Source organism: Osmerus eperlanus, chromosome 22 (assembly GCF_963692335.1).
Source record: "Osmerus eperlanus chromosome 22, fOsmEpe2.1, whole genome shotgun sequence".
NCBI lineage: Eukaryota > Metazoa > Chordata > Actinopteri > Osmeriformes > Osmeridae > Osmerus > Osmerus eperlanus.
Window position 1 is genome coordinate 6883603 of NC_085039.1, and position 27819 is coordinate 6911421.

The 27819-nt window shown below is 40.3% G+C and overlaps 2 protein-coding genes and 1 long non-coding RNA gene across 3 annotated transcripts; all 3 read left to right on the top strand.

The window, feature by feature from the left end:
* The first annotated feature begins 1003 nt into the window (after positions 1-1003).
* Positions 1004-4088, top strand: LOC134009017 (GTPase IMAP family member 4-like). The gene is made up of 4 exons (XM_062448651.1): positions 1004-1185; positions 1684-1765; positions 1912-2637; positions 2784-4088. Exons 2-4 carry the CDS (start codon positions 1735-1737, stop codon positions 3095-3097), a joined length of 1071 nt encoding a protein of 356 aa, XP_062304635.1. The 5' UTR covers positions 1004-1185; positions 1684-1734; the 3' UTR covers positions 3098-4088.
* Positions 4089-7279: 3191 nt separating this feature from the next.
* Positions 7280-10088, top strand: LOC134008717 (uncharacterized). The gene is made up of 4 exons (XR_009928177.1): positions 7280-7432; positions 7652-7751; positions 7930-8684; positions 8816-10088. It is a non-coding gene; the product is annotated as an uncharacterized LOC134008717 (long non-coding RNA).
* Positions 10089-14732: 4644 nt separating this feature from the next.
* LOC134009016 (GTPase IMAP family member 4-like) lies at positions 14733-17229 on the top strand. Its single transcript, XM_062448650.1, has 4 exons — positions 14733-14750; positions 15629-15725; positions 15883-16662; positions 16850-17229. The coding sequence occupies exons 2-4, from the start codon at positions 15695-15697 to the stop codon at positions 17170-17172; spliced, it is 1134 nt and encodes a 377-aa protein (XP_062304634.1). The 5' UTR covers positions 14733-14750; positions 15629-15694; the 3' UTR covers positions 17173-17229.
* Positions 17230-27819: the final 10590 nt, after the last annotated feature.

A 27819-nucleotide genomic window follows, 5' to 3' on the forward strand; every position in this document is an offset into this window, starting at 1 on the left:
ATTATATGTGCTGCTATTGGGCTTGTTGGATACATCCTGGGCTATTGCAGGTTGACTTGAAAAACTATTGGCCAGATATTGGGTAGAATAGAATACAATTTGATCTATAGATATGGATCCAGTACGACAAATGTACAGTATAACATCCATCGAGGAACACTGTGAGCAAACATATATACTGTGCATTTAAAAACGTTTTTTCAATATAAAAGTGTGAAACCAGCTATGCATCCTTACGTTTCCCAGACTTTTTAGGAAAGGCATTAGGAGTGCATCAAACTTAGAAGAGAATGAAATGTGATATGAATTATTGTGTAAAGCTTATGAGTGGGTGATTTCATCCCCATTGACAGTGGAAATCACTTGCAAAGTCATACTAGATCCAAGGCTTTTTAACTATGACTATTTCCTTGCAACATTCAACAACACTAGTAGCTTTGCTGTTCTGCCAAGTTTAAGAACTATGTCTTAATATAGCATGTCAAATATTAAATTTGTATTCTTTATGATTGTAGAAACTTCCAATAAATGTAATACAACACCAAATAGCCTATTTTCCAGTTGTGTTAATATCTGAAATATGAACCTCTCAGGAGTTATGTTCAGATCATTTTAATAATTTCTCCAGATAAAGATGTAAAGCCAGGGACTCTTGGGATTGCTCATGCATGACTTGCATGAGAAAGCCTTGCATTCCTGAGAGACTCTCATGAGTCTCTCAGGAATGTTTGCCTCATATGAATTTACTTCAGGTCTAAGACGCTGGAAGGAGTGTCTTAAGGAACGTCAAAGCAAGACTGGCTGATCCAGATCAGGAGATTTACTTTGACACACCTCTATAGTCCTGAAAAAAAGACATGACAATTACACAACCAGACTCTTTTTTACAATACTAATAGTTCCACTGTTCTGCAATAATACATATCCATGTTTCATAGAGCAAAGATGTACTGGGCATGTTAAAACAAAATATATGTGAATGTCTGAACTCCCTTTCATTTGAGAAAGAATACTTTAAAGTCTTGTTCAGTTGTCATACTTCCTTATCAATTGTGAACTTGAACCCTGTCCCAGGTAAATCATGTGAATACTTCAAGTCAGTTCCAGGAAACTGCTTCCATGGACACACCTCTTTAAACATGATTGCAGTATACAGAAGTCGCCTGCAGTAGCTTGATAAATAAGGTAAATTATGTTGTTTGTAAGTTTTAAAATTGATGACTACTTTGACTCAATCTGCCTTGAAATAGATTTAATTGCAATATATGATTCATTTCAGTGTTATATGCCTTGTACCTTCTCTGGTAGAGATGTGCAATAGTCCATGGTGTGTAACTTGTAATTTTAGTCCGCCTGGCTAATGAACACATGGTAACTGGTTTAAAGTGTTTTTTAGTCTTTGTGGGGTTGTAGAGTACACTTATTATTGTACTAGTGCGTACAATTTAGTATGCTATAGCATTCATATTTGCTTCTCAAATTACAATTATTCTTGATATGAAAACCAGGAAAGGAACAAAATGATGTAACGTCCACAGTATGATGAAATCCAATGACGCTTTTACTCACTTATGTGAAATATGATAAATGAGGCCTATTTGTAATTGTTTATATACAAACAGCGATTGACTTATACGAGGATAGCATTGCTAATTTGAAGATTACTTTGTTTTTCATTTTAAGATGAGACTTTGGACTTCTCCCAGGTTGTAAACAAAACTCCCCACCTGGACAATGGCGGCTGACATTTCAAGAAAGTTTTCTGGTATGCTAACCCACCTGCTTCTACAAATGTGTATCCCCTTTTATCCACTTTTAGTCAATTAACTCTTTAAACATTGTTGTACAATTGTTTATTTATTTGTGTTTGTGAAGTAGTTAAATCCTTTTCTGTTTTTTCTCCCCCCTCAGGCGATCTTTCTCCTCAGTCAGATCTTCGAATCGTTTTGCTGGGGAAAGTTGGGGCAGGGAAGAGTGTGGTTGCCGGACACATCCTGGGCCAAGGGAACTGGAAAGACAAAGACATGTGTGTGAAGACGGAAGGAGAAGTAGCTGGAAGAACAGTGACTGTGGTGGAAACACCGGGCTGGGACAAAATGTCTGTGAAACGCACGTCCAGCCGAATCAAAAAGGAAATAGTGAACAGTGTGACTCTGTTACCCCCAGGACCCCACGCTCTCCTGCTTGTGGTGCCCTTAGGGGAAGAGATTTCAGACGATGAGAAAAAGTCTGTCCAGGACCACATGGAGCTTTTGTCAGAGAGGGTTTGGAAACACACTATGCTCGTGTTTGTTAGTGAGACTGAGGAAGAGGATAAAGTCACTCCTTTTGAGCAGGTTAAAGAGAGTACAAGAGACCTTTTGGAGAAATGTGGAGGCAGACATAATGTTCTTTGTGGACCTACAAGTAATCGTACGCAGGTGTCTGAGCTCCTGCTGAACATTGAGGGGATGGTGAAGGACAACGCTGATGATTTCTTCTTACCCCAAGTGTACTATGAACTGTTTGAGAGAACGAGAACAACTTATGAAGACCGGGAGGAGAAACTAAAACAGAGTTACGAGCTCCAGCTAACACAGACTAAAGCAAACACAGAGTTGAGGAAGAGGAGGAATAGCATGGATGTTTCACCTGAGTGTAAGCATAATCCATTTGTAAAATCGTAACAAATCTGTGTGGAATACAATGTATGAAACATTCAACTGCAGTACACTTCTGACATGTAAATACCCAATGATTATATTCTGATTTGAACCTTTTGTTTTTATGTGTGTTCCTTGTAGTCAGCACAGAGGAGCAGAAGACTAAGGATGATCATGGCTGTCAGAAAGTGGACCAAGAGACAGTCAAAGTTGTTTCGATGGAGGTGGGGAAGTCTTTAATGATATACAATTTAAATACAATATCACTGATCTTATTTGCAATTATTGGAGGATTCTTTGGGGCAATTGCAGGGGCACAATATGGACCCCTGGGCTCATGTGTTGGGATTGTATTCGGCATTGCTGTTGGTGTTCTTGTGAGCTTTGGTATTTGTGCGGCAGTCAGTAAAACAACAGACATCTCGCCCAAAAGCCAAATTCCTGGTATGAGGTGACGACTCAAATAAATCTGCATCTTTATATGTTGCGTGAAAGGCTGTCCATTATGCCTGTGTATATTGTTAAATAGAATATTTTTCACCTCCCTTTTTATATACGTGTTTTGATGCTGGATTAGACGGCCTTGTGTGTATTATTTTTTACAAGTTGAGCTGTCGGTCATGTTACACTCAGCACTGTATACAGACAGAACAACATATTGTTATTTTATTTTGTACTTTATCAATGTGTTGATATCAATGCATGACTCACTGATTAATAGGGTTTCCAATACATCTGATATCGATGGCATCCAGACAATGGGATATTATTTTGTAAACTGAAACTGATATCCATATTAAGGATAATATATGTTTTCTATATGTTGTTTTATAACATGCCCCTTCTCAGTGACTATGTGTTTTAAGTAACTATATGGTCTGTGTTAGCTTCTAATTCATGCACCATATGATTGGGCTCAAAAACTGAAGGAGCAACCTGTGGTATTACAGCCAGGGGACTGTAACATTTTCTACACAAGTTTTTACATCTCTAAGAGAGAGAAGAGAGTACAAAGACAAGTATTGCTAAACTGAAATGCAAAGAATGTCACAGCTGGTTTTGTGTGTGAATCTTCTCATCTAAGATTATATTACTGGGATTTCTGTAATATTTCCATCTTTTACTTGACTATTTGTGATCTGTAATGGTGTAATGGCTGATAATTCCATATACTAAAGCAACATTACGCATGTAACACTAAGCCTTTACACTAAGCAGGAGTTATTCAAATAATGTAATATAATGAAACTGAATAAATATATGGATTCTGTGTTGCTGAAAATATAAAGATAGGAATGGTTAGAAAGGTGGGGTGCACGTACAGGGGTTCCATGTTCAAGATCATGTTATATTGTGCATTGTGAAGGCTATATTGGATTTGCAAAAATTGTATAGTCGTCAAAATTGTTTAGCTTATCATTTATTAAAATGTTTCCATCCACTAAATCTGTTTTATTCAGCTAAAAGATAATATATATGATATGTAATGGAGTTAGTTGTCTCAATGTGTAATGCTGTAATGCACCTCTTCAGGCACTACCACTGGGTGCATCCCAGTACCCATACTACTGTTTATTATCCCAGACAAAGATTTAGTACGTCACGGTTTGTCAACAGCAGTTGGGTTCCCTCGGACAGTCTATGCGCCTCTCCAGTCAACTGCAAGCCTAAACGCCTAAATATACTTCATGCTAAGTATGTGTAGGCCTATGCATAAGCACAATGGCTGCCAAATATATCCTGATTTGTATGGTGCGTAGTCTCCCTAGGCCTTCAAAGTATGCATACAAACAGAAATTGTGGGTCAGTAGTATACCAAAGATCCTCTGACATAATGCAAGATAAAAATAGGAAACGACAAAGAAGTACTACATTTTGAAGAGCAAATATCTGAGCTTGTTCGCAATTACGGTTCAAAAAAGACCAAAAGTGAGTTGAAAATGACAATCACACTAATATATTTAACCCTTGTGTTATCTTCGGGTCATTCTGACCCATCAGTCATTGTGACCCACTGTCGTATTGCGACAAATTTACCTCATACAAAAACAAAGTGAAGCATTTTCTTTTAACTGTCGGGCTGTCTCAGACCCCCCACATTGCGATGGTTAAAAGAAAATTATTTTTATTTGTTTTTGTATTGGGTGAAATTGGGTAAACACAACGATGGTTCGTTGTGAACCTTTGGGTCATGTGACCCGAAGGCAGCACGAGGGTTAAGAAACTTTAAGCAACTAGCTTGCTGTGTGTCTTCTACTAAATAATCTGCTGTGTAGTTCCAGATATACTGTAAGTAGACCTATAGATTACAAGTAAAAAAGCTAGTCGTTGCTGGTTCAGGGGGATTTTAAGCATAGAGTTGAGAATGAAAAGCAGCAGGTAGTGTTTTATTATAGTCAATAGAACAAATTCTATAAATATTATATTGGATGCTTTTTCAACAATGGATGGACATACTTTGAAACCGTATGCTTCTAAAGGTTGCTTTCAAAGGAGTTTCAACAATCTACATGAATAAGTCAGCCATAAAACAAATTGTACCTTGGATAAAAAAGAATAGGGTTAGGGTAAGCTTTGACTTAATTGCTGAAATAGGGAGTCAGCCATCATAAATACAAAACAAAAAAAACAATTGAACTCTGTAGTCATACATGTTGCTACTGGAACACTTACAAGTGAATGTGCACTGTATGTGAGTGTGTGTGTTTAAGGAATTAGATAGAGCCTAACTGAGGTTTGGGATGAGAAGACCATACCTACTCCACTTCTTCACTCATTTTCACTGCATAGATAAACCTCAAGTTGACCTGTTATTGTATTCTCATGTTCTTGCCAAACCCTCCCACCATTTTTTTGTTTTGTTAATAGGGCCAATATTCTTTTTGTATTTTTCATGCTTTATTGGACAGATAGTTAAGTGTGACAGGAAACCCAGGGAGTCAGCGAGGGAAAGACATGCAGCAAAGGCCTCTGCGATAAGGCCTCATGGTACGAGTGAGATGCTGGAGTGCCCCCCCCACACACTTTCCCCAGCTCTCAAGTGCTATCTCCTATCCAGGCACCCCGGGGGATCTGCCCGTGCTTCCTGTTAAGACGTGACCCTGAGGAGTCGAGGACTCATCCGCCACAATCGGAGTCTCATGCCTGGTAACTGTTAAACCACCTATCCTACAGTATTCTTATGTTCATTTGTTGATACTGTGATGCTCCAGTGTGTCTACACAGTGCTAAAGGTTTGGCTTTGCTACCAGCCTCACCCTACAGCAGGCTTGGCTCTGCTACCGACATTTGCATTTGTGGTGCGGACTTTGAACTTGTAAGGTGTGTGTCCGTCATTTTGTCTTTGAAGTGAATAAATATTCAGGAGACAAATTCCACTGGCTGAAAGCAGAGCAGTATAATGACATGAAGCTGGAAGATCTTATCCAGAAGTTTGACCTTGCAACAGTTTATGTATACGGAATGATCGACCAACCAAAACAGCAAAACTGCCATGATCACTTTGTTAATTTTAACTGTCATATTTACATTATTTACATTTAGTCATTTAGCAGACGCTCTTATCCAGAGCGACTTACAGTAAGTACAGGGACATTCCCCCAGAGGCAAGTAGGGTGAAGTGCCTTGCCCAAGGACACAACGTCATTTGGCATGGCCGGGAATCGAACTGGCAACCTTCAGATTACTAGCCCACTTCCCTAACCGCTCAGCCACCTAACACCTAACTGCTGCTATCACTGGTTGCATACACTTCCCACTTATATAAAGGATGAAACCCAATGTGTTGGAGTAATTATCAATGCTTGTGCTGCTTGTGTTTCTCTCATTTGAATGTAATCAAAGATCATTTAAAAAAAGACTCAGCAATTCATTCCTCCATCAGGCTATCCGTCTGTACAATGAGTCAAATGGCTGAGGACACATCAGTATTATCTACAGTATGTGATGTTCTTGTGACTTAATGGTTGGTACTTGTATGTGTATATTAGCTTTATATTATCTTCATATTGAGTCTGCCCAATCTGTGTAAAATCAACACAATTCAGTGGTACATGCTCGACACATTGTGCACTGCGAGTTGATTCTCAATAAAAATTTAATTGAAAAAACTGAAATGATATATGTATTTTACTAAGGGTCAAATTAAACACAGTGCTACTTAATCTAAAGATGTGAGTCCAATATGCTTCCCTATCATGCAATGGAACAATTGTCACATTGTAGCCTACTGAAAAAAATTCCAAAAGATAAAATTAGATGTTGACAATAAACTGTGAATGAATTCTGTAAGAATTCCCCCCTCGATTGTTCTGTAATGTCTCTCATTACAGTAATGGTGTGTTCCATTTCCTAGAACCTATGGTAATCTTGTACTACTAGTTTACTTCAGGTCACGTATAGAGGGTAGGGTGTGGCAAATGATTCCCAGTTGGATTTGCTGGTCGATGTGAGCGAGGCAACGTCGACTGCACTCATTAGTAATTCGCAAAAAAAGTTGTAGACTAACATTCATCTCTTGCTGAATGTTGCTATTTTCCAATTAATTAGCTAATTATATAGACTGTTTAACTACTTCTGTTAAATGTTTCCCGTGGTGCTGTTCATATAAGGCTTACATAAACAAACTTGAAAGCGAAAGTGTAACTTGAGCACTTCGTCTGTCAGGAATACACATAAGACTCCATGATAGTTTTTAGGCTGAACACTGCTACATTTTGATTTTCTCTGTCAGGCGATACTTTTCTTCGAGATTCATGACATTTTTGTTGAACTCAAAGAAACTATTACAGGTACAATTTAACACGAGTGTTCTCGTTCTGTGTGACTATTAACCATGAAATAGCAAGTTATCTGTCCATAGTCCTTTACTGTACGTCATGTATGATGAATTTCTATTGGGTTTTTTCTTCAGTTGATTTATAGAGAACAGCATTGTATGATATGTGCCTCTATAGAGGGCAGTGGGCCATATTTAACAAGTGATTTACTGTAGGCTATCTGTGTTGCAGACAACCATGTCCACCAGGTGACAGGACTACCAGGTGACAGGACTAGGCTTGCGTTGACTCACCTGTAAAATGGCAGCTGAGCACTCAACAAAAGGTTCTGGTACGTTAACCATATTTTCTCAAATCTTTACATTTTGTCTGTAAAAGTGGTTTAGGTGGATGGGTATACAGCTCAGTGGTAGAGCAATCTGACTGCAGGTCAAGTGGTTGCAGGTTCAAGTGCCCCCTGTATGTCTTTTGGGGATAAAAGTGTCTGCTTCTGTTTTTGTTTTCCTCAGGGGGTCTTATTCCCCAGTCAGATCTTCGACTCGTGCTGCTGGGTAAAGTTGGGGCTGGGAAGAGTGTATTTGCTAGAAATATTCTTGGACAAGAGAACTGGAAAGACCGAGGCATGTGTGTGAAGAAGCAAGGAGAAGTGTCTGGAAGAACAGTGACTGTGGTGGACACACCGGGATGGGACCCCATGTCCTTGAAGAGCACGTCCCACCAAATCAAAAAAGAAATTGAAAAAAGTGTGACTGTCCCCCAGGACCCCACGCTCTCCTGCTAGTGGTACCGTTAAGAGAAGAACTCTCAGGTAATGAGAGAAAGTCAATCCAGCACCACATGGAGCTTTTGTCAGAGAGGGTTTGGAAGCACACCATGGTCCTGTTTGTTAGTGAGACTGAGAAGAACAAATATGCCCACTCAAATGTTATCGAGAGTGCAAGAGGCCTTTTGGAGAAATGTGAAGGCAGATATCATGTAGTTTGTGGACCTACAAGTAAACCTATGCAGGTGTCTGAGTTCCTGCAGAAGATTGACAAAATGGTGGAGAGAAACTCTGACGAGGTCTTCTTACCTCGAGTGTACTATGAACTGTTTGAGAAGAAGAGAAGAACTTATGAAGACCGGGTTGAGAAACTGAAACATGAGAACATGAGATATGAAAACCGTCTAAAAGAGTTGGAGCAGGAGATTGATTGGTATAAAACAGAAAGAATGCATAAAGAGGGGATGAGGAGGAGGAAAAGTATGGAAAGGCTTCCTAGCTGTAAGTAAACTAAATTTGTGTTGACCCAATGCACTGCGCTCAGTTTTAGCCTAACACAAGTATTACACTAGCCTGTGATGGTAGGAAGCTATTTGGTTTTAACCTTCTGTGTATTTGTTCGTTATTTTTAGTGAACTCAGATCCCACACTACAAGGAGATGAAGAACAAGCAATGTCGTCTGAATAGGAACTTCAAGACACTCAAAGAGGGTTGAAAGGAGATGGACAAGGTTTCAATGAACGATTACTATAGAAGCCATTTCACTTTTTCACAGTTTTGTTTGATTTTTTTGTGCACTAGGGGCGCACCTCTGTCAGAAAATGAAAGGTTGGTAATTGGGGTAAAGACATACAGCTGGCTCAAAATATATTGTTTTTATCAGAACAAGATAAAGTCAGAGCCAGTAGAGAGTTACATGAATTGAACTCTACTCTGCTTTTTTGTTCTATAGTTTGTTCTATCAATGGATTAAGTCTACCCAAAAGATGAATCCATGAAGACAATTCACTTTTTCCCCCTGCGCACAGCCAATCTTTGAAGCTGCATCAGTGGCGTTTATGGAAGTGGAAATTTGATTTCAGTCTACAAAACCAAACAGGAAATTTGTAAACGTGTGACTGTTTGAAGAACCCCAACTTTGCATTATACAATGTCTTATAAGACATCTTATCTCTCTGGAGGAGCTTCAAAGGGTTAATACGTGACCATCTGTCTCCCTCCCCCGAGGGTTGGGGGGGAAAGTATATTTCCCTTTTATACTGTGTTGATTTAATTTGATGTTTTAATGTAACTTCCTTTCATGTTACGTTATGATGAGTCAGACAACCTTGGTATCCAACTTATTGTAATCTACTAACAAAACCATTTATCAATGTTGTGTATCAATATAAAGTATATGCAAGGTGGGAACATTTGAAGGCCACAATCCTTACATTCCATTCACACCTCTCTGTGAATCAGCTTGGATAACACCCAAGCCGAGGAATTGACCAATGAACTATCTCACCTACACAAACTGACTGAGAAAACCAAACTCAGTCACCGGATTGAAAGGAATACTTTGACAAAAGGACCTTTGATCGAACTCTAAGGACTTAAACAGAGCCTGCTTTGACCCACTAATCAACATACCGACAAAAGTAAATGCGACTATATTTCTTGTGACATTGGCATGAAGTGATTTATATTGTGTTTGATTGGACTACAAGTAAAGCGAACTATTGTTAGGGTTACTGCTAGACTCTTCAAGTTACCAGACAACAGTTACCAGACAAGGCCTGATCCTTTCACCCCTCTTCCCACTCTTTTCACCATTTCATTGTTCATTTTGTTATCCAACATGTTTCTATCCAACTCTTCTCAAACAATAACATATGCAGTACTGTTCATTATATTTCCATTTACTTCAATAAATCATTGTATATCATTTTAACTTGTGTAGCCTAATTAGTGCCCTCATGTTATATGATCTGCTCTACTCATATAACAAATTAATTCCTTCAGAGTACTGATTATTACATATTAACTATAGGTTTCCTTGGTCTCTCTAAAACAGATATCAAGGTGGTGCCCCAATAACTCAATACTTATGGCGCTACATCAAGCCATTATTTATGATAATTACTACAATCGTGGCAGCATTCTTTGCTGCGATTGCAGGAGCCCAACATGGACCACTGGGCTCATGTGTTGGGATTGTAGTTGGCATTATTGTCAGTGTTGTGTTGTGCTATGCTGTCCGGGAAGCAGCTACAGCAGCAAGAGAATTTCTTCAACCTCAGTCCAAACAAAACACCTCCTTTTATAGTATTTTGGACTTGTATATATTGTATATTGGTTATGTTTGGTGTTTGGTGATATTAGCATTTTAGGATAACTTGTAACATGATCTAATGACATTATCTAATGACAGGATAATTAGATTAGCTAAGATTAAACTTTATTGTAATTGCGTGGGTATAAAGCCAATGAAATACTGTTAGCATCTAACCAGAAGTGCAAAATAATAGCATTCATGTACAGCAGTGTGAATATACTGTAAGTACCATAATATGGATGCACTGTATTTTAATGTTTGTTCATACAAAATTGATTTTAGTGAAAAGAGACATGAATATAGGTCAATGCAAAGATGAAAACATGTTACCCTTTTCAAGAAAGTTGCAATTGTGTTATTAATAAAATATATATTTATTTTACTAAAACCATTTTGTCCAAGAAAATCCTAAAGATACAGGAGTAGTCCAGTTGGAGCCCAACATAAATCAATGTAGATACACATATTTAATATGTACAAATCGAGGTGTATGAATTGTATTTCATGCTTTATGATGTCTAAGCTCCTTTTTTAAAATGTAGACTTTCTGATGTGCTGCAGGATGCATTTGTGTTGTATTTGTGGGACACACATAATTCATTAAATGGTTAATATTTCAGACTGGTTTTGGCAAAAATGTAAATTAATTTATGTCTACAATCACACCTGAGTCATACAGGGTTATGTAGACGCCTTTGTTTTAAGCAACGCGTAAGCACGTTTACATTTATTAATTACTGCACAATGCCAAAGACAGTGGAATGAATACATGATGTTGAAATCCATTTCCGAGAAAACAGCCAGTTACAGCATCTGAAAATAGTACTGGCTTTTTTCCCCATTTGTGGGCAGTATTGCACAGAGTATTGCATCTTTTATTAAACGCTGTAAATCAATGTGACGTAAACAAGCAGCAGTGCTAAACGTGAAGACAGGGGAGGTGTTCCCTGCCTCGTTCCCTTATAAAGGTCCTGCAGAGGAGCTCCGCTCAGCGAGGACCTTCACTGGAGGACAGGTAGAGACACCACTGTTGTTTCTATACTCACAATGGGATTCTATACTCACTGAAATTATATAAAAGTGTGGTTGGAGTTGTAGAGAATACCGACCAACCAATTTGTTAACCAACCTTGTAAAGTTCATTCAATTTTCATGTAATTGCTACTAATAAACAGTCCCTGATCAGAAGCCTTACAAGCCTTTTTGCAAAGGCTTGTAACACAGACTGGAAACTCTCAGGACTTCTCCCTCTCCAGAATTCCTCACAGCTGGTCACAGCACAGAGGACTTGATTGAGACCAAGGTGAGCACATTTAAAAAGGTTATCAAGAGTGCCATGATCAGTGATCATCCCTGCATTTGTGACAGGCAGCAGTCTTTAGGTCAACTGCAGGAGCAGAATATGGATGACTGGGCTTCTAGTGGGATTCTCTTTGGCATAGTTGCCAACGTCGTTGTGAGGTAAACTGTTAAAAATGTCAGATTAAATTAACTTTTGTAAAGGAATGTAGAGAGGTAACTGACAGATAACCACTGACAACTTCATAACACCAGAATATAACATGAGTCAGACACATTTTAAAAGATACCATAAAAGCAGAGTCATGAATTCCCAGACTCATATTAACCCCTGCACATCATGGTCTCACATACAACAAATGTCAAACCAAGCAGATAAAAAGCAGTCTCATCATGTAGTAGGAATCGCCAAAGGGATTGCGGGGCACAAATTGAACACTTTTTTCCCCATAAGAGAATCCTCTTAATAACTACCATCTAGAGGCTTTACTAAGAACTGCAAATGGAGTTGAATAAAGATCTCTTTGGTTGATGTTAATAGACGAAAATTGCAACTGTCAAATAGCCAAATGAAATGCAATGAATTATTAATTAATGCTTCCTTTGTGTTACGCACAGTAGTTACAGACAGTCCGACCCTTTTTGAGTTTCTCTTAATCGTACCACAGATGCGCCCTCAGCTGATTAGCACCTCTTCTACCGCTCTCCCAAGTTGAGGACTCATCCCAGCACAGACAAAAACATTTGTACACACATGCACACACCTTCAAACACATTTTAAAAACTGAGTAGAATTTATGTTTCTCTTAATCGTTCTAAAGATGCGCCGTCAGCTGATTAGCACCTCTTCCCTCTGCATAGAAACTCAGGGCCTCATGTACTAACGGTTTTGCGCCCACTTCAGGCGTGTTTGTTTCGCAATTTGCGCGTAAAAGCATGGCGAGGTATGTACAAACATTCCGCACTGAGGTAAAAGCGCAGACTGCCTGTCGCTGAACTGAAAATGGCAAATTGCGCTTTTCCGTGTCATGCATATGCATTCACGGGAGGGTCAAGGGGAAAGTGGGAGTTTCCCATGAAGAGATGGGAGGGGATGCGTAAAGTGCGCCTAATTATGTATTCCGCGGTATGTACAAAAACCGCCTGTGAAAGCGCACCTCTATTTTGCGGTGAAAATTCTCCGCCTGATAAGAGCAGGCGTAAACAAGGATGCGCATATGCCTCCTGTTGAAATGGCAACCGTAACCCTAGCAAGACGAAGGAGACATAGGCCAAAGTATTTTTTGCCACAAGGATCACACTTTTTGAGTTGAGTGAACACGAAATCATTACGCGTTACAGATTAAGCAGCCATGCAATATTACAGTTACTGGAAGAAATCAAAGATTACATCGAATCTCCGACTCAGCGTTCACATTCCATTCTATCAGTTGTTTAACTCCTCACTACATTACAAATATTGGCATCGGGATCATTTCAAACAGTCATCACTGTTTTGACTTTGGTGGCTGATCAATGATAGAAAGAGAGAAGGGGGCCCATTCAATTGCGCGTTTAAATGCTCGCAATGTACGGTATAGTGGGCGGAGAAAGGCGCTGATTACCCGATGACCTGCAGGTTTCGTAAATACGACGTAAACTGAAGTATCACAGCGTGCGCAATCTGCGGGTTGGCCATGGCGCTAATAACGCTACGTTTGCGAATGTACGTACATGAGGCGCTCAGTGTGTCTGTACAGCACAGGAGCTATTGGAAAAAACAAACCTTGTGCAATCCTCATGGCCAGACTAATGACTAGTTTCGGTCAAATGGACCCATTTGTCCCCACTCAGCATGACTGGGATGCGAAAAACAATTCTCATCAGTCAGATTTACAGTACTACATATGCCCTTCAACCACTTACGATGCCCTGTGTCCATATGCTATTGTATGTTTGCACTGCTGTAGTGTTTGGTGAATGAAAAATGAATTGGGTAGTGCTCCTATGTTTTTTACCAAATGCAAGGTGCAGTCTGGGAATCTATGGTCCAGTGACTTAAGTCCCCCAATTAAACCCTACAAAGGTGTAGCTAATTTTCCTTGAAGTATGGCACGCCTGTTCAGGTGACTTCTGGGTTCATGTGATTGGATTTTTTTTGGTGTGATGGTAGTAGATCTGCAAAATCCCTGTTTAAAACTGGAGGATTGTCCACTGCCGATACTGTAACCTGCAAACATCAGCAAACAGTCAGTTGTGCAAGGTGTAAATATATCTCATATATGAGTATGAGAAGGGGTTGATAATACAATTTTAGGTGCGGCTAAATCACTATATGCATCATACCAATGTCTTCATAGAGCATGTTACATCTTAAACAAAGATGTATCTGCTCAAGCAAATTGTGGAAACACTACCTGAATACAGTACAATAATACAATTAAAGAAAATGTATGTTTACTTTATTCAAGGTAACTCAGGAATGTGTTCCTCATATGATTTTACTTCAGGTCAAAGAAGCTGGAAGGAGTGTCTTAAGGAACGTCAAAGCAAGACTGGCTGATCAGATCAGCCAGTCAGGACATCAGGAGATTTACTTTGACACACCTCTATAGTCCTGAAAAAAGACATGACAATTACACAACCAGACTCTTTCCCTGCATTTTACAATACTAATTGTTCCACTGTTCTGCAATAATAAAGATCCATGTTTCATACAGCAAAGATACTATGCTGTGCATGTTAAAACAAAATATATGTGAATGTCTGAACTCCCTTTTGTTAGAGAAAAAATACTTTAAAGTCATGTTCAGTTGTCATACTTCCTTATCAATTGTGAACTTGAACCCTGTCCCAGGTAGGTCATGTGAATACTTCAAGTCAAAGTTCCAGGAAACTGCTTCAATGGACACACCCCACCTAAACATGATTGCGGTATACAGAATTCGCCTGCAGTAGCATGAGAAATAAGGTAAATTATGTCGTTTGTAAGTTTTAAAATTGATAACTACAAATTGATAACTACTTTGACTCAATCTGCCTTAAAATAGATTTAATTGCAATATATGATTCATTTCAGTGTTATATGCCTTGTACTTGTCTGGTAGAGATGTGCAATAGTCCATGGTGTTTAACTTGTAATTATGGTCCGATTGGCCGAAATATACTTCACGCTATAGGCCTATGCATACGCACAATGGCTGCGTATGCTACTTGTCCAAGTCTCCCTACGCCTTCAATGTATGCATACGTAAGGTACTATAGAAACATAAATTGTGGGTCAGTAGTATACCAAAGATCCTCTGACATTCTGCAAGATAAAAACAGGAAACGGCGAAGAAGTAGTACATTTTGAAGAGCAAATATGGCTTTTATCTTCTTTCTTTTGCTGAATGTTGCTATTTTACAATTAATTTACAAATTATATAGACTGTTTAACTACTTCTGTTGAATATGTTGCGTGATGCTGTTTATATAAGGCTTACAAACTAAAGTGAAAGCGAAAGTTTAACTTGGGTGCTTCGTCTGTCAGGAATACGTAAGACTCCATGATAGTTTATAGGCTGAACACTGCTACATTTAGATTTTCTGTCGGGCGATAGTTTTCTTCGAGACATTTAGGTAAAACACAAAGAAACTATAAAAGGTACAGTTTAACACGACTGTTCTCGTTCTGTGTGACTACTAACCAAGACATAGCAAGTTATCTGTCCACAGTCCTTTACTGTACATCATGTATGATTAATTTCTATTGGGGTTTTTCTTCAGTTGATTCATAAAGAACAACATTGATTACGTGCAGTTGGCCATATTTAACAAGTGATTTACTGTAGGCTATCTGTGTTGCAGACAACCAGGTCCAGGTGACAGGACTACCAAGTGACAGGACAAGGCTTGCATTGACTCACCTGTAAAATGGCAGCTGAGCACTCAACAAAAGGTTCTGGTACGTTAACCTTATTTTCTAAAATCCTTACATTTTGTCTGTAAAAGTGGTTTAGGTGGATGCATTTAGGTGGTCCATTTTGGATACAAATGTCTGCTAAATGGATAAATAATTACATAATTACAGTTCAATCTATTTATGTTTTTGTTTCCCTCAGAGGGTCTTACTCCTCAGTCTGATCTTAGACTTGTACTGCTGGGGAAAGTTGGGGCCGGGAAGAGTGTGGTTGCCGGACACATCCTGGGAGAAGGGAACTGGAAAGACAGAGGCATGTGTGTGAAGAAGCAAGGAGAAGTAGCTGGAAGAACAGTGACTGTGGTGGAAACACCGGGTTGGGACAGAGTGTCTGTGAAACGCACGTCCAGCCGAATCAAAAAGGAAATAGTGAACAGTGTGACTCTGTTACCCCCAGGACCCCACGCTCTCCTGCTTGTGGTGCCCTTAGGGGAAGAGATTTCAGGCAATGAGAAAAAGTCCAACCAGCACCACATGGAGCTTTTGTCAGAGAGGGTTTGGAAACACACTATGCTCCTGTTTGTTAGTGAAGAAGAGGATACATTGACTCTCTCCAAACAGGTTATGGAGAGTACAAAAACACTTTTGGAGAAATGTGGAGGCAGATATCATGTTCTTTGTGGACCTTCAAGTAATCGTACGCAGGTGACTGAGCTCCTGCAGAAGATTGAGGTGATGGTGGAGGACAACGCTGATGAGTTCTTCTTACCCCAAGTGTACTATGATCTGTTTGAGAGGAAGATGCCAAGAGAGGTGTCAGAGACGAGAAGGATGTATGAGGAAAGAATGAAACAAAGTCTGGCAAAACAGAAACAAAGATACGAATGGCAGCTGAAAAATATGGAGGATTTGTATAAAACAGAAATGAAGGCAAAAGAGGGGTTGAGGAAGCGGAGGAGTAGTCTTGACATTCCACTTACCTGTAAGCATACATTTTTGAAGAGTAGAACAAACATTTTGTTCAAGAATAGAATAGAAACACCAAATCTGTTGATTCAAAATCATGAAATGTGCACTATAAAATGTGAACAGCACAAGTTTTGTAACCAATATATCACAAAACTAACTACAGATTGTAACAAGCTGTTTTGTTTGTTTGTTCTTTCTAGTCAGTGGCGAAGAGCAGCAGACAAAGGATGATCTTGGCCATCAGAAAGTGGACCTGGAGGTAGTTAGAGATGGTTACAAGGAGGCGGGTATGGCTGTAATGAAGCACTACATCAAGCCATTATTTATGATAATTACTACAATCGTGGCAGCATTCTTTGGGGCGATTGCAGGAGCCCAATATGGACCACTGGGCTCATGTCTTGGGATTGTAGTTGGTATTGGTGTCAGTGTTGTGGTGTGCTATGCTGTCCGGGAAGCAGCTACAGCAGCAAGAGACATTCCATGCTCAACCCCAGTCCAAACAAAACACCTCCTTTTATAGTATTTTGGTATATATTGTATATTATGTACAGCCAGTGTTTCCCCTAGGTTTACAGCTTTGGGGGGGGTAGGGCGGCAGCGGGGGCGACGACCATGTAGAGACAGAAATGAAATGCCGTTGTGTAAATAAGATAAATAACATAAGGCCATTTAGTTTGTTTAATAAAAAAGCAAGCTATAAGCTATAATAAAATAATACACTGTAAGTACCACAATATGGAGGCACTGTCATGCAGTGTATTTTAATGTTTGTTCATACAAAATTGATTTTAGTGGAAAGATGCAAAGCACAAAAGGGTCAAAAATATCAATGCTGAGACCAAACGAAATACTAATATGAGGCTTTATTATTTCCTGGCGTATTTAGTAGTTTACCGTGTCAGACTACTGACACAGCTCTCGTGTTTCTGAAGTGTTTCTGACTGCCACTTCAGCCAATTAAATTACATTATCTTGTCTCGCAGGCTCGAGGGCGCATTGGATAACTTGAAAATGTATTTTCCACTTTTCTGGACGACGAACAATAATACTAATGAGTTTTGCAAATATATTGTGCAAAATATTTTTTCTGAATCGATCCAAATTACAGCACAAAGGAGTTCGCTAAAATATTGGTGGGGACAATTTTGTCATCTTAAAATATTGGTGGGGACTAGTACCTAGCGTCCCCCCCTAAATCTACGCCCATGGGAGTAGTCCAGTCAGAGCCCAACATAAATCAATGTAGATATATATTTAATATGTACAAATCAAGGTGTAAAAAATTGATTTTATGCTTTATGATGTCTAAGTTCCTTTTTTTTATGTAGACTTTCTGATGTGCTGCAGGATGCATTTGTGTTGTATTTGTGGGACACACATAATTAATTAAATGGTTAATATTTCAGACTGGTAAATTCATTTTGGCAATAATGTAAATTAATTCATGTCTACAATCACACATGAGTCATACGGGGTTACGTAGACACGTTTGCTTTAAGCAACGCGTAAGCACGTTTATATTTATTAATTACTGCACAATGCCAAAGACAGTGGAATGAATACATGATGTTGAAATCCATTTCAGAGGAAACAGCCAGTTATAGCAGCTGAAAATGGTACAGGATTTTTTTCCACTTGTGGGCAGGATGGCACAGAGTATTGTATTTTTTTATTAAGCAGTGCTAAACATGAAGACAGGGGAGGTGTTCCCTGAGTCGTTCCCTTATAAAGGTCCTGCAGAGGAGCTCCGCTCAGCGAGGACCTTCACTGGAGGACATGTAGAGACACCACTGTTGTTTCTATACTCACAATGGGATATAAGTGTGGTTGGAGTTGTAGAAAAAAACAGACAAAGGCCAAGGGAATTGTTAAAACAGGAGACTCCATTTTTTGTTAACCAACCTTGTAAAGTTTATTCAATTTTCATCTAATTGCTACTAATAAACAGTCCCTGATCAGAAGGTCTTATAAAGGCATAACTTATTGCTAAGGCCTGTAACACAGACTGGAAACTCTCAGGTCATCTCCCTCTCCAGAATTCCTCACAGCTGGTCACAGCACAGAGGACTTGATTGAGACCAAGGTGAGCATATTTTAAAAGGTTATCAAGCCATGATCAGTGATCATCCCTGCACTGCAGAAGCAGAATATGGATGACTCTACTTATGTAGTGGGATTCTCTTTGGCATTGTAACACCCAAATATATCAGACACAGTCAGACACATTTTTAACGATACCATACAAGCTGAGTCATGAATTCCCATACTCCCCTATGCCATCTAGAGGCTTTACTAAGAACTGCAGTTCACTGCACAAATGGAGTTTAATTAAGATCTCATTGGTTGATGTTACAGTTTTTTCTGATGGCTTAAGCACATTTTTTGTAACTATTGGCTATTTTTGCAAAACTCACAAATAAGAAAACCCATCACCAAATCAGCAAAACATTGTAATTATCTTGCAAAAGCTAATAAACCTTGCTTAACTCTTCAAACCTTCGTAAACATTTTATTTTTGTATCAAACAGTTAATACAAGCCATCACATTAATAAGCACACAATGCGCCAACTACACACTGATGGTATGAATACAAAACACATCTGGCTTTTGCTTTCTCTGTGCACAAGGTAGGCTATGTCAGTTTGAGGTCATACTTTTGTCATACGTAGTTCTGTAGACATACAGGGATCCAAACTTCAAGTACTGGTGTGTATTTACACACATCAAAACAAACACAAGTGTGTTTTTTCCAGGTCAAAACACCAAATAGTAATTTCACTGAAAATTAAAAAAAAACTAAATCAGTCCACATCGTGTCGTCTCTCTGGGTCTGGCCACAAAATTTTGTCTACATCACATGCGGTGTCCAATAATGTTCCTGCCACGTCTCCTTGTTTTAGTGAGGTTAAAACCTGCCTCATCCACAAAAAGCTGCTCATGACCCATGGCATCTGCCTCTAGCTCCATCAATCTCTGGACAAGACAAAACAAATGCAGCACATCAGGCCCATGCACAGCACTATGCACTTCCAGATTTACAGTAATTAATGATTCATAATTTATGTGGATTACAGAGTAGTGGGAAACTGATCAGCATCTCCATTCTTCACAGCAGATGCAGCAGCTTTCATGGAGGTGATGTTCTCTGCATGTGAGATTCCACCATAGGTCTTCTCACCCACAGTGCAATCCTTCAAAAAGAAAATAAAATCCTTTCAGATGAACTTCTACTCTATGTGCTCAGAACACCAGGAAACCATTGGTAACCAACATGGTATGCACACTTTATGTTTATTATGAATGTAACCATGTTTACATAATAACAACTGTGAAGATCTACTTAAAGGTACTCTCTTTCCTCTGCCTCTCCTGACAGCTCTCCTGACAGCTCTCCCAAAAGCCCTCATGAGGCTACACTCCACTTTGTAAATATTTTCTATAATATTGTCTTAATCACTTTAACAAATGCACTACCAAGCCACCACCCTGTTTAAAGTCATAAACAAAAATCTCAATCTGATCGACGTGTTCACCGTTTACATCAACACCAGCTGACGCCAAATGGTTTGAATCCTTTGATAGAAGTGATGTTCATAGGTTGTTTTTATCTCAATGGAATTAATGTGTTCACATACTTCTGACTGTAAAAGGCGATTTAGCTTCGGTCTTGTATTTCATCATGTAGACCCCAGTCTGGATATTGTGTTGGATTTTTTTTTCAGACAAGGAATTTGCTTTGGCAGGAAAGTGCATACATTAAACATATAGGAATCTTAAAAATTTAAATATGAGGTCTAAACTATACTAAGGGTACGTAAACTAACATTTTACTGTCTAAATATGGGGGTGGCTCCTATGGTCATACTGGTGGGGGCTCTGTCCCTATACTTCCTTTATTCCTGTCTCTGTAGGATTCGTTATTTAATCTTGGTTATCTTCTCTGTCTTAATCTCTTATTGCTCTGGTTTTTAAATTTATGGGGCTTTATATTGACCTCCACCTCCTCACAGCACGCTAAATCAAAGCATCCTCCTTTCGGCCAAACTGAATTGCATTTCTTTATGAACTGTTGAATTCACTTTTTGTCGTCTGGGTAGCGTTTTTATTTTTTTTATTTGTATTACCTCCACTGGAGCGTCATCTGGCTGTCCAAAGCCTTTCCACTGTTTTTCCCGTGAATGATTCCCGTATAAATGTGTTGTGTTCTGCTGACCAAGGACCTGGAAAGATCTGGTTTGTCGTCGGTTTCCCTGATTTTCTTAATTTCTACCAAATAGCTTATTAGTCATCCTAATTAGTTTTCTGAAGCTCGGTTGGGGTCCTACACCAGCTTCTCTGATATATCGTTTCTTGGAGGTTCGGTTTTATAATCCTCGCTTAACCTACTGGGAACAACGGTAATACTGAGTGATGGATGTGTGGCTGGCCTTTCCCATACTGCTATGGTCTGCCCTACGGGCACTTTTAAACAGAAGTCACCAGAATAGAGGCTACTGCAGTCTGTTCCAAACTCTGGGCTAGACTGTAGAGTCAAACCAATGCAATGATATAATGCTTGCTGCCAAGACACGCCAGGGAAAAAACTTATTTTGGGGCTGTATCAATGATTTGGTGATCTGCCAAGCTTTGAGTTTTTCAGCTGAGCGTCTGTGTTGATTTATAAATCAATTTATAAATATGTGTGTGTGTTTGTTTCAATCAATGGTAGAATAGGTATGGGTGGAATTGAATCACTATTATCTAGTATGTCAATTCGTTAGAGTGACACACCGACTTCAACTGGATCTTCTCGGGTCTTTGATGTGTTTACGTAAGAATAATCTTTTTGCTTTAGTTTATAAACAATACTTTGCACAAATCCTTGTCCTGTTCCTCTGATTTCAGATTGCTGTTAGTGTTACACAGGCCTGATGCCTCTCCTCCCAGCTCGTTATAACATGCCCTTGTTCTCCTATAGCACAATAAATCAGACACAACTTCATTGAAAACAACGAGAGGTAGAGAGCCACAGAGAGGGAGTGTGAGTGTGTGTGGTGAGTGACTGTGTGTATGTGCGTGTTTGTGTATAGTGAGTAGGGAAAGGTTGGTGTGGGGAAGGTGTGTGTATGTGTGGTGGGGTGGTGGTGTGAGGGAGGTGTGTGTGTGTGTGCGAAGTATGTGTGTTCTGTGTGTGTGGAGGTGTGTGTGAGTGAGAGGGGTGTGAATGGGTGAAGGGGAGGGCGTTGGGGTGAGTGTATGTGTGTGTGTGAGTGAGAGGGAGGGAGTGTGTGAGTGGGTGCGTGTGTGTAGTGAGAGTGGTGTGTGTGTGAGAGGGATGAGTGTGTGTGTGTGTGTGTTGTGTTTGTGTTGTGTAGTGTGTGTGGGGTGTGGTTGAGAGAGAGAGAGAGAGAGAGAGAGAGAGAGAGAGAGAGAGAGAGAGAGAGAGAGAGAGAGAGAGAGAGAGAGAGAGAGAGAGAGAGACAGAGAGAGACAGAGAGAGACAGAGAGACAGAGAGACAGAGAGACAGAGAGACAGAGAGACAGAGAGACAGAGGGTGGGTGAGGGCGCGAGAGAGAGTTGAGAGTTTAGATAGAGTCTAGATAGTTTAGATAGAATTTGGATAGAGTTTGAGAGTTCAGAGAGAGTTCAGAGCGAGAGAGAGAGAGAGAGAGAGAGAGAGAGAGAGAGAGAGAGAGAGAGAGAGAGAGAGAGAGAGAGAGAGAGAGAGAGAGAGAGAGAGAGAGAGAGAGAGTGGGGGCGAAATGGGAGTGTAACAACTCCAGTTTTGAGTCAGCTGCTGGGCGTAGCTCTGCGCTGAGTGAGTGAGAGAGTTTTTTGGAGAGAGAGAGTCCAGGGGTTTCAGCACCTAGTCAGTTACAACGACACAGACAATCAAACTGCCAACGTTTCTGGTTGTGTTTGACCACAGGTTCTTCTAGCTTCTAGTCATATACAAAGGTCCGTGATTCAGATGGTATGATCAGTCACAGACCCAAAGAACTCATGAAGCATTGAAAATTAGCTATCCCTCCGGCTCGCTCATACTAGTTTTTTTTTCAGAACTCTCGCTTTCCGACCACCCCAATCTGTCTGCTGGTCGCAGTACTCCGTGGTGTTCCTACGGACTCGGTTGTGCTTGATTTTCACCGAGGTTTACAGACTGTTTCGCTCTAAAATGTAATTTCTCGGGTTAAAGGGAAAACTATTTCCATTTACGGGGCGGCTTGTGATCAAAACTACTATTTTGCGGGTCGGGGATGTTATTTAAACGTTATAAGTTGTGGATCAGCCTGGAAATATTTTGCCTAGAGCTAGACTATGAAAATAAGAAAAAAATAAGATGCTCAGCTTATGGTTTTTTAAACTTTTTTTGCTCTTTTAGTAACAAATAAAATTGCACGAGTTTTTTCGTTTGCAGTTATTCAACGGTTTGAATAATGCCACACTAATACTAAGTCCTTAAGGGACAATCGGGGGAATGTTATAGTCAATTTTTTAAACGAATTTGTCACGACTCAACACACAGCGTGCCCTCCAGGACAGCAGAGGGCACTAAGGAGTCAGAGCAAGGCCGGCTCAGCCGTGAGGAAGTGAACGGCCATGGTTAAAAGGAACCCTGAATTGTTTGTCAGTGCTCATTCATGGTTTTTGTGCTACGGACGTTACCTCACTTGGAAACTTTTTACGGAAACTCTTTACCTGTGCTGGACCCTGCTTGCCCCGACTGTGGATTTTGGATCACGATTTGGACTGTTCACTTGGACTCTCTTTTGTTTCACGGTATTGAACCCCGCTTGTCTCTGACCTCTCCTTTGTCTTGCCCTACCTGGAAACTTCGATTGTACTGGCTGCTCTGTGTACCTTGACCCTGGACTGTGCCTTGACCTTGATTGTGGATTACCCTTGAACCAACCGTCTTGATGGAGTTTAAGTTTGCCTTTGCCTCAATTATTATTTGACCCAGTGTGTGGTCATTACTGACTACTTTTACGTGATTGAAGTAAATCAGAACCATTAAAAACTCTAAACTGCATCTGCGACTGTGCTCTTCATTCCAACCTGACACAATTAGATGAGTCTGTTCCTTTCAATTTTTAACCACTAAGAGAAACGGACAATGGCCGGGTTTCCCAGATTCGTTAAGAAGCTCTTAACGCTAAGAGATTCTTAACCCTCGTGCTGCCTTCGGGTCACATGACCCAAAGGTTCATAACGAACCATCATTGTGTTTACCCAATTTTACCCAATACAAAAACAAATACAAATAATTTTCTTTTAACCATTCCAATGTGGGGGGTCTGAGACAGCCCGACAGTTAAAAGAAAATGCTTCACTTTGTTTTTGTATGAGGTAAATTTGTCACAATACGACGGTGGGTCACAATGACTGATGGGTCAGAATGACCCGAAGATAACACAAGGGTTAAGAGCGTGGGAAACCCGGCCCATGTCCGTCCAGCAACGCTTCTAGCGAGAGCCCTAATCGGGACGCGCTGGGCTGTCTCGCCAGAACTCCCAGCTTGTGCGGCTGGTCCAGTTGTTCGTTTCTCTCTATTTACCAAGATATACAGTAATAGTCTTTATATATATATATACATATAGTCACTTATGTGACTTATCTAATATCGGCTTATTTGGTTACATAGGCGAATTTAATTCTGGCCACTGATGTTCTCTATCACTTTTACCAGCGATGCGCGCGGTTCTACCCTTCTCTTTTTACCAGGAGAATATTCCCTTTTTACCAAGAGAATATGCCGGCTTTTACTTCGTATACTGCTACCGTACATGAAGTACCTTACCCCCTGTCCGGGAACTAAACTAATGATAGCGGCTATATACTAATCTACTTTCTACACACGGACGTCCATACGTGCCCTGTCTGAACCTCCTGTGTCTAACAATAGTGTGCTTTAACCGTTGTATGGTCAGACTCTCCAGATCAAGCGCACAGCTAAGTTTATTTAACCTAAACCTAATTTCGGTGTTTTGCTGCTATGGCAGGAATTTTTCTCCGGACATTTGCTTATATATTTACTCTCCATTATTGTATGATATTTTGTCATTGGTACATTACAACTGGTCACAGATGCATTTATGTATTCACACCCGGTTGGTCAATTGTCACAGAATTGACATCGCCAGTACTTTTCCTCTATCTTCCCCTTCCTTGCGGCCCAGCTGCACAGGGATACTGAGTTTAAGGACATAAATCTGTCCCCTGATGTCTGGCGCTTGTAGTTCTCAATATCTGGGCTTTGTAGTCCTTCATGGGAAAGGCCTACACACATACTTCTCTCTTGCACTCAAACTCTATCTATCTGGTCTTCCACATTTGGCCTCTATTTCTTCTATGTTTTAGTGGTAATACTAATCAGTCAACAGCTTTGCATCTGGTTTTCAGTAATATAGCATATAAAAGGTAATAAAGGTGATTAAGAGGTTCATTTTCAATCATATAATCCATAATCATATCTCCATCTTCATAATTACAGCAGTGTGATGTTTTTACACTTGGAAAAGGCCGGTGGAAGTTCCGGGCCCTTCATAAGCAACACAAGCTTGGGTGAAGGGCTTGAGATGGAGTCTGTTGGCTTGGAAAGGCCAGCAGACTCGCCTCCTGCCTCTCGTCCTCCTCCACTTCCCGGTCCTGCTACTCCTCCTCTTCCTCCACCTCTGTTTTCTCCTCTTCTTCGTCCTCCCAATCCTCAGCTCCTCCGCCTCCAGGGGCTCCATTCCTCAGGGCCCCAGCCCAGAGGGAGATCATCTGGGGCCGCTTGGAAAGACCAACCCCCCCATCCTCCAGAGATGGTTCACACTGGTAAGCTGAAAACAACACCACACACAGTCAGCGATAAGAAGGGACGACATGTGACCATCTCAATGATTCTGTGTGTCTTTGCTCTCACTTCCAAACCCAGAAGAAAGAGAAGACGTCCATCAAGGAGAAGCAGAATATTTAAGACTAACAAAGTGTGCGTAATTTGGTCGAAATTGAAACATTACATTTAGTAATTTTGCAGACGCTCATATCCAGAGCGACGGCGAGACAAGTAGGGTGCAGTGCCTTGCACAAGGACACAACGTCATTTGCACAACTGGTAATCGAACTCAATCACCTTTTTTACTTTGTATATGCTATATTATTCAAAACCAAATGCAAAGTTGTTGACTGATTAGTATTGCCACTAATATGTAGCTAGAAGATATTAAGCCCAAATCTGGATATTTAGGGGCTGAGGTCGAGAGAAGACTGTGTGTATATGCTTCTTCCATAGAAAACTACAAGGCCCAGATATCATGGGACAGATTTACGACCTTACGCTCAGCAACCCAGTGCAGCTCTTCAACGCCAGAGCAAGCCTAAAAAATAGTAGCGTTTTCTATGTAACTGTAATCTGAAGCCCCTAGGGTAAGAGACCAATAGTGTGAGAAATGCATAATGCATCTGTGACAAACAGTATTGTACCAATAGAAAAATTACAGAACTCATAAGGTTTTGCTATATAAGAGAAATGTCCGGAGAAAAATTCCAGTGTGCTCCCGGGAACACACTCACTTGTTTAGATACGTTTGTGTCTGAAAAAACTTTCGCATCAGACTCTGAGTTCCAGTGCGTCTGTTTGGACTTCACTACACTTTGAATTATTCTTCACTTCAAGACTTAATATATTTCGCAATACAAGGGAACTTACAAAAGTATTTACATAATTTCAAACGTTGAGAAATTGATAACGTAGTACATATTCTTCCACTTCAAGAGGACTGAAGTTTCGCTAGGAACACTGCATAACACACACGACCTATTCTACTGCCTAATGAAATGAAAACCTTCTAAAAGAGAAATTGTGCTTGCTTGGACATCTCTCCTAGCCTACAATAATTCCTACATACACATACTCCCTATACTGAGCTCCCGAGCTCCGATCGTAATATGCCATATCGAGAAAAGGCACTACTATAAGGAGTTTAAAACCCCGCAATAGCCTCCAGTTCAAACGTCGAACGACATATGTTGTTGGTACACCCCCCAATCGTCCGCAAAAACAATCTCGGGAGGGAATTCGTGCGAAGACACTTGATTGTGTCCAGAACATTAGCCATTAACCGAAATTTGGTCTAATGAATGGTGTCCTCCTGAGCTACGATCGTATAGAATACGCGCCTCACGGAAGTTTGAAACCCCGCGCAAACTTTCAATTAAAACACTACATTTAGTCATTTTGCAGACGCTCATATCCAGAGCGACGGCGAGACAAGTAGGGTGCAGTGCCTTGCACAAGGACACAACGTCATTTTCACAGTTGGCAATCGAACCGGCAACCTTCTGATTAATAGCCCGATACCCTAACCACTCAGCCATCTGAACCCCCTAACGACCGAATCTCCTGTCATGGGGCAGTCCATGTCCGTGAACTGTACTTTGACATTTGGATGCAGACGTCTGACTTTACAATCACACGACAGGCTCACAGCTGGGAGAGAGCGTCTTTTACAAAATGATGAAGCCCCATCAGCAGTGCGTTTCGAACTTTCCAGGGGGCTACTCGAAATGTCTGGGAGCTGGAATGCGTATGGATTGACTACATCAAGTCTCTCGTCCAGCCTTACACCGTCTGGTGGTCCCACCTCTCAAGAACGCCCGCTCCCAACTCAAGCTCTTCTCCCATCTGGCCTCCCAATGGTGGAATCTTCTCCCCACCTCCATCAGAGATACTGACTGTCTCTCCACATTCAAGAAAAGGCTAAAGACGCACTTGTTCCCAGCACAGAAAGATTGTTGGATGAGATGCTAGCTTGTTTCCTCCAGGAACACAATGCCAGTTATTGAGGGAGGTGTTGCTCTTGCTGGTTATAGTTGTAACTGATTTAACTCTTTGTACTCGCTGTGATTTATATTATTGTTGCTTGCTTTTCTCCAGGTACACTCGAGGATCATGTTTTTTAATTGTAATTAGTTTAACTACATGCTCTTCTGGTTCTACCCATTGGCACTTATTTGCTTTTCAGTGTATATACTGCATGTTTTGGCTACCTGCAATGTTTGGGGCTATCTAGTTGCTTATCATTGACCTATACACTTTTTGTAAAGCTCTCTCTTGGAAAATTAAATAAATTGTCAAATCAATAAGCAAGTGTCTTGGCTGAACTGTGTCTGTGATGTCAGAAATGTTTTTTCTTTAGACA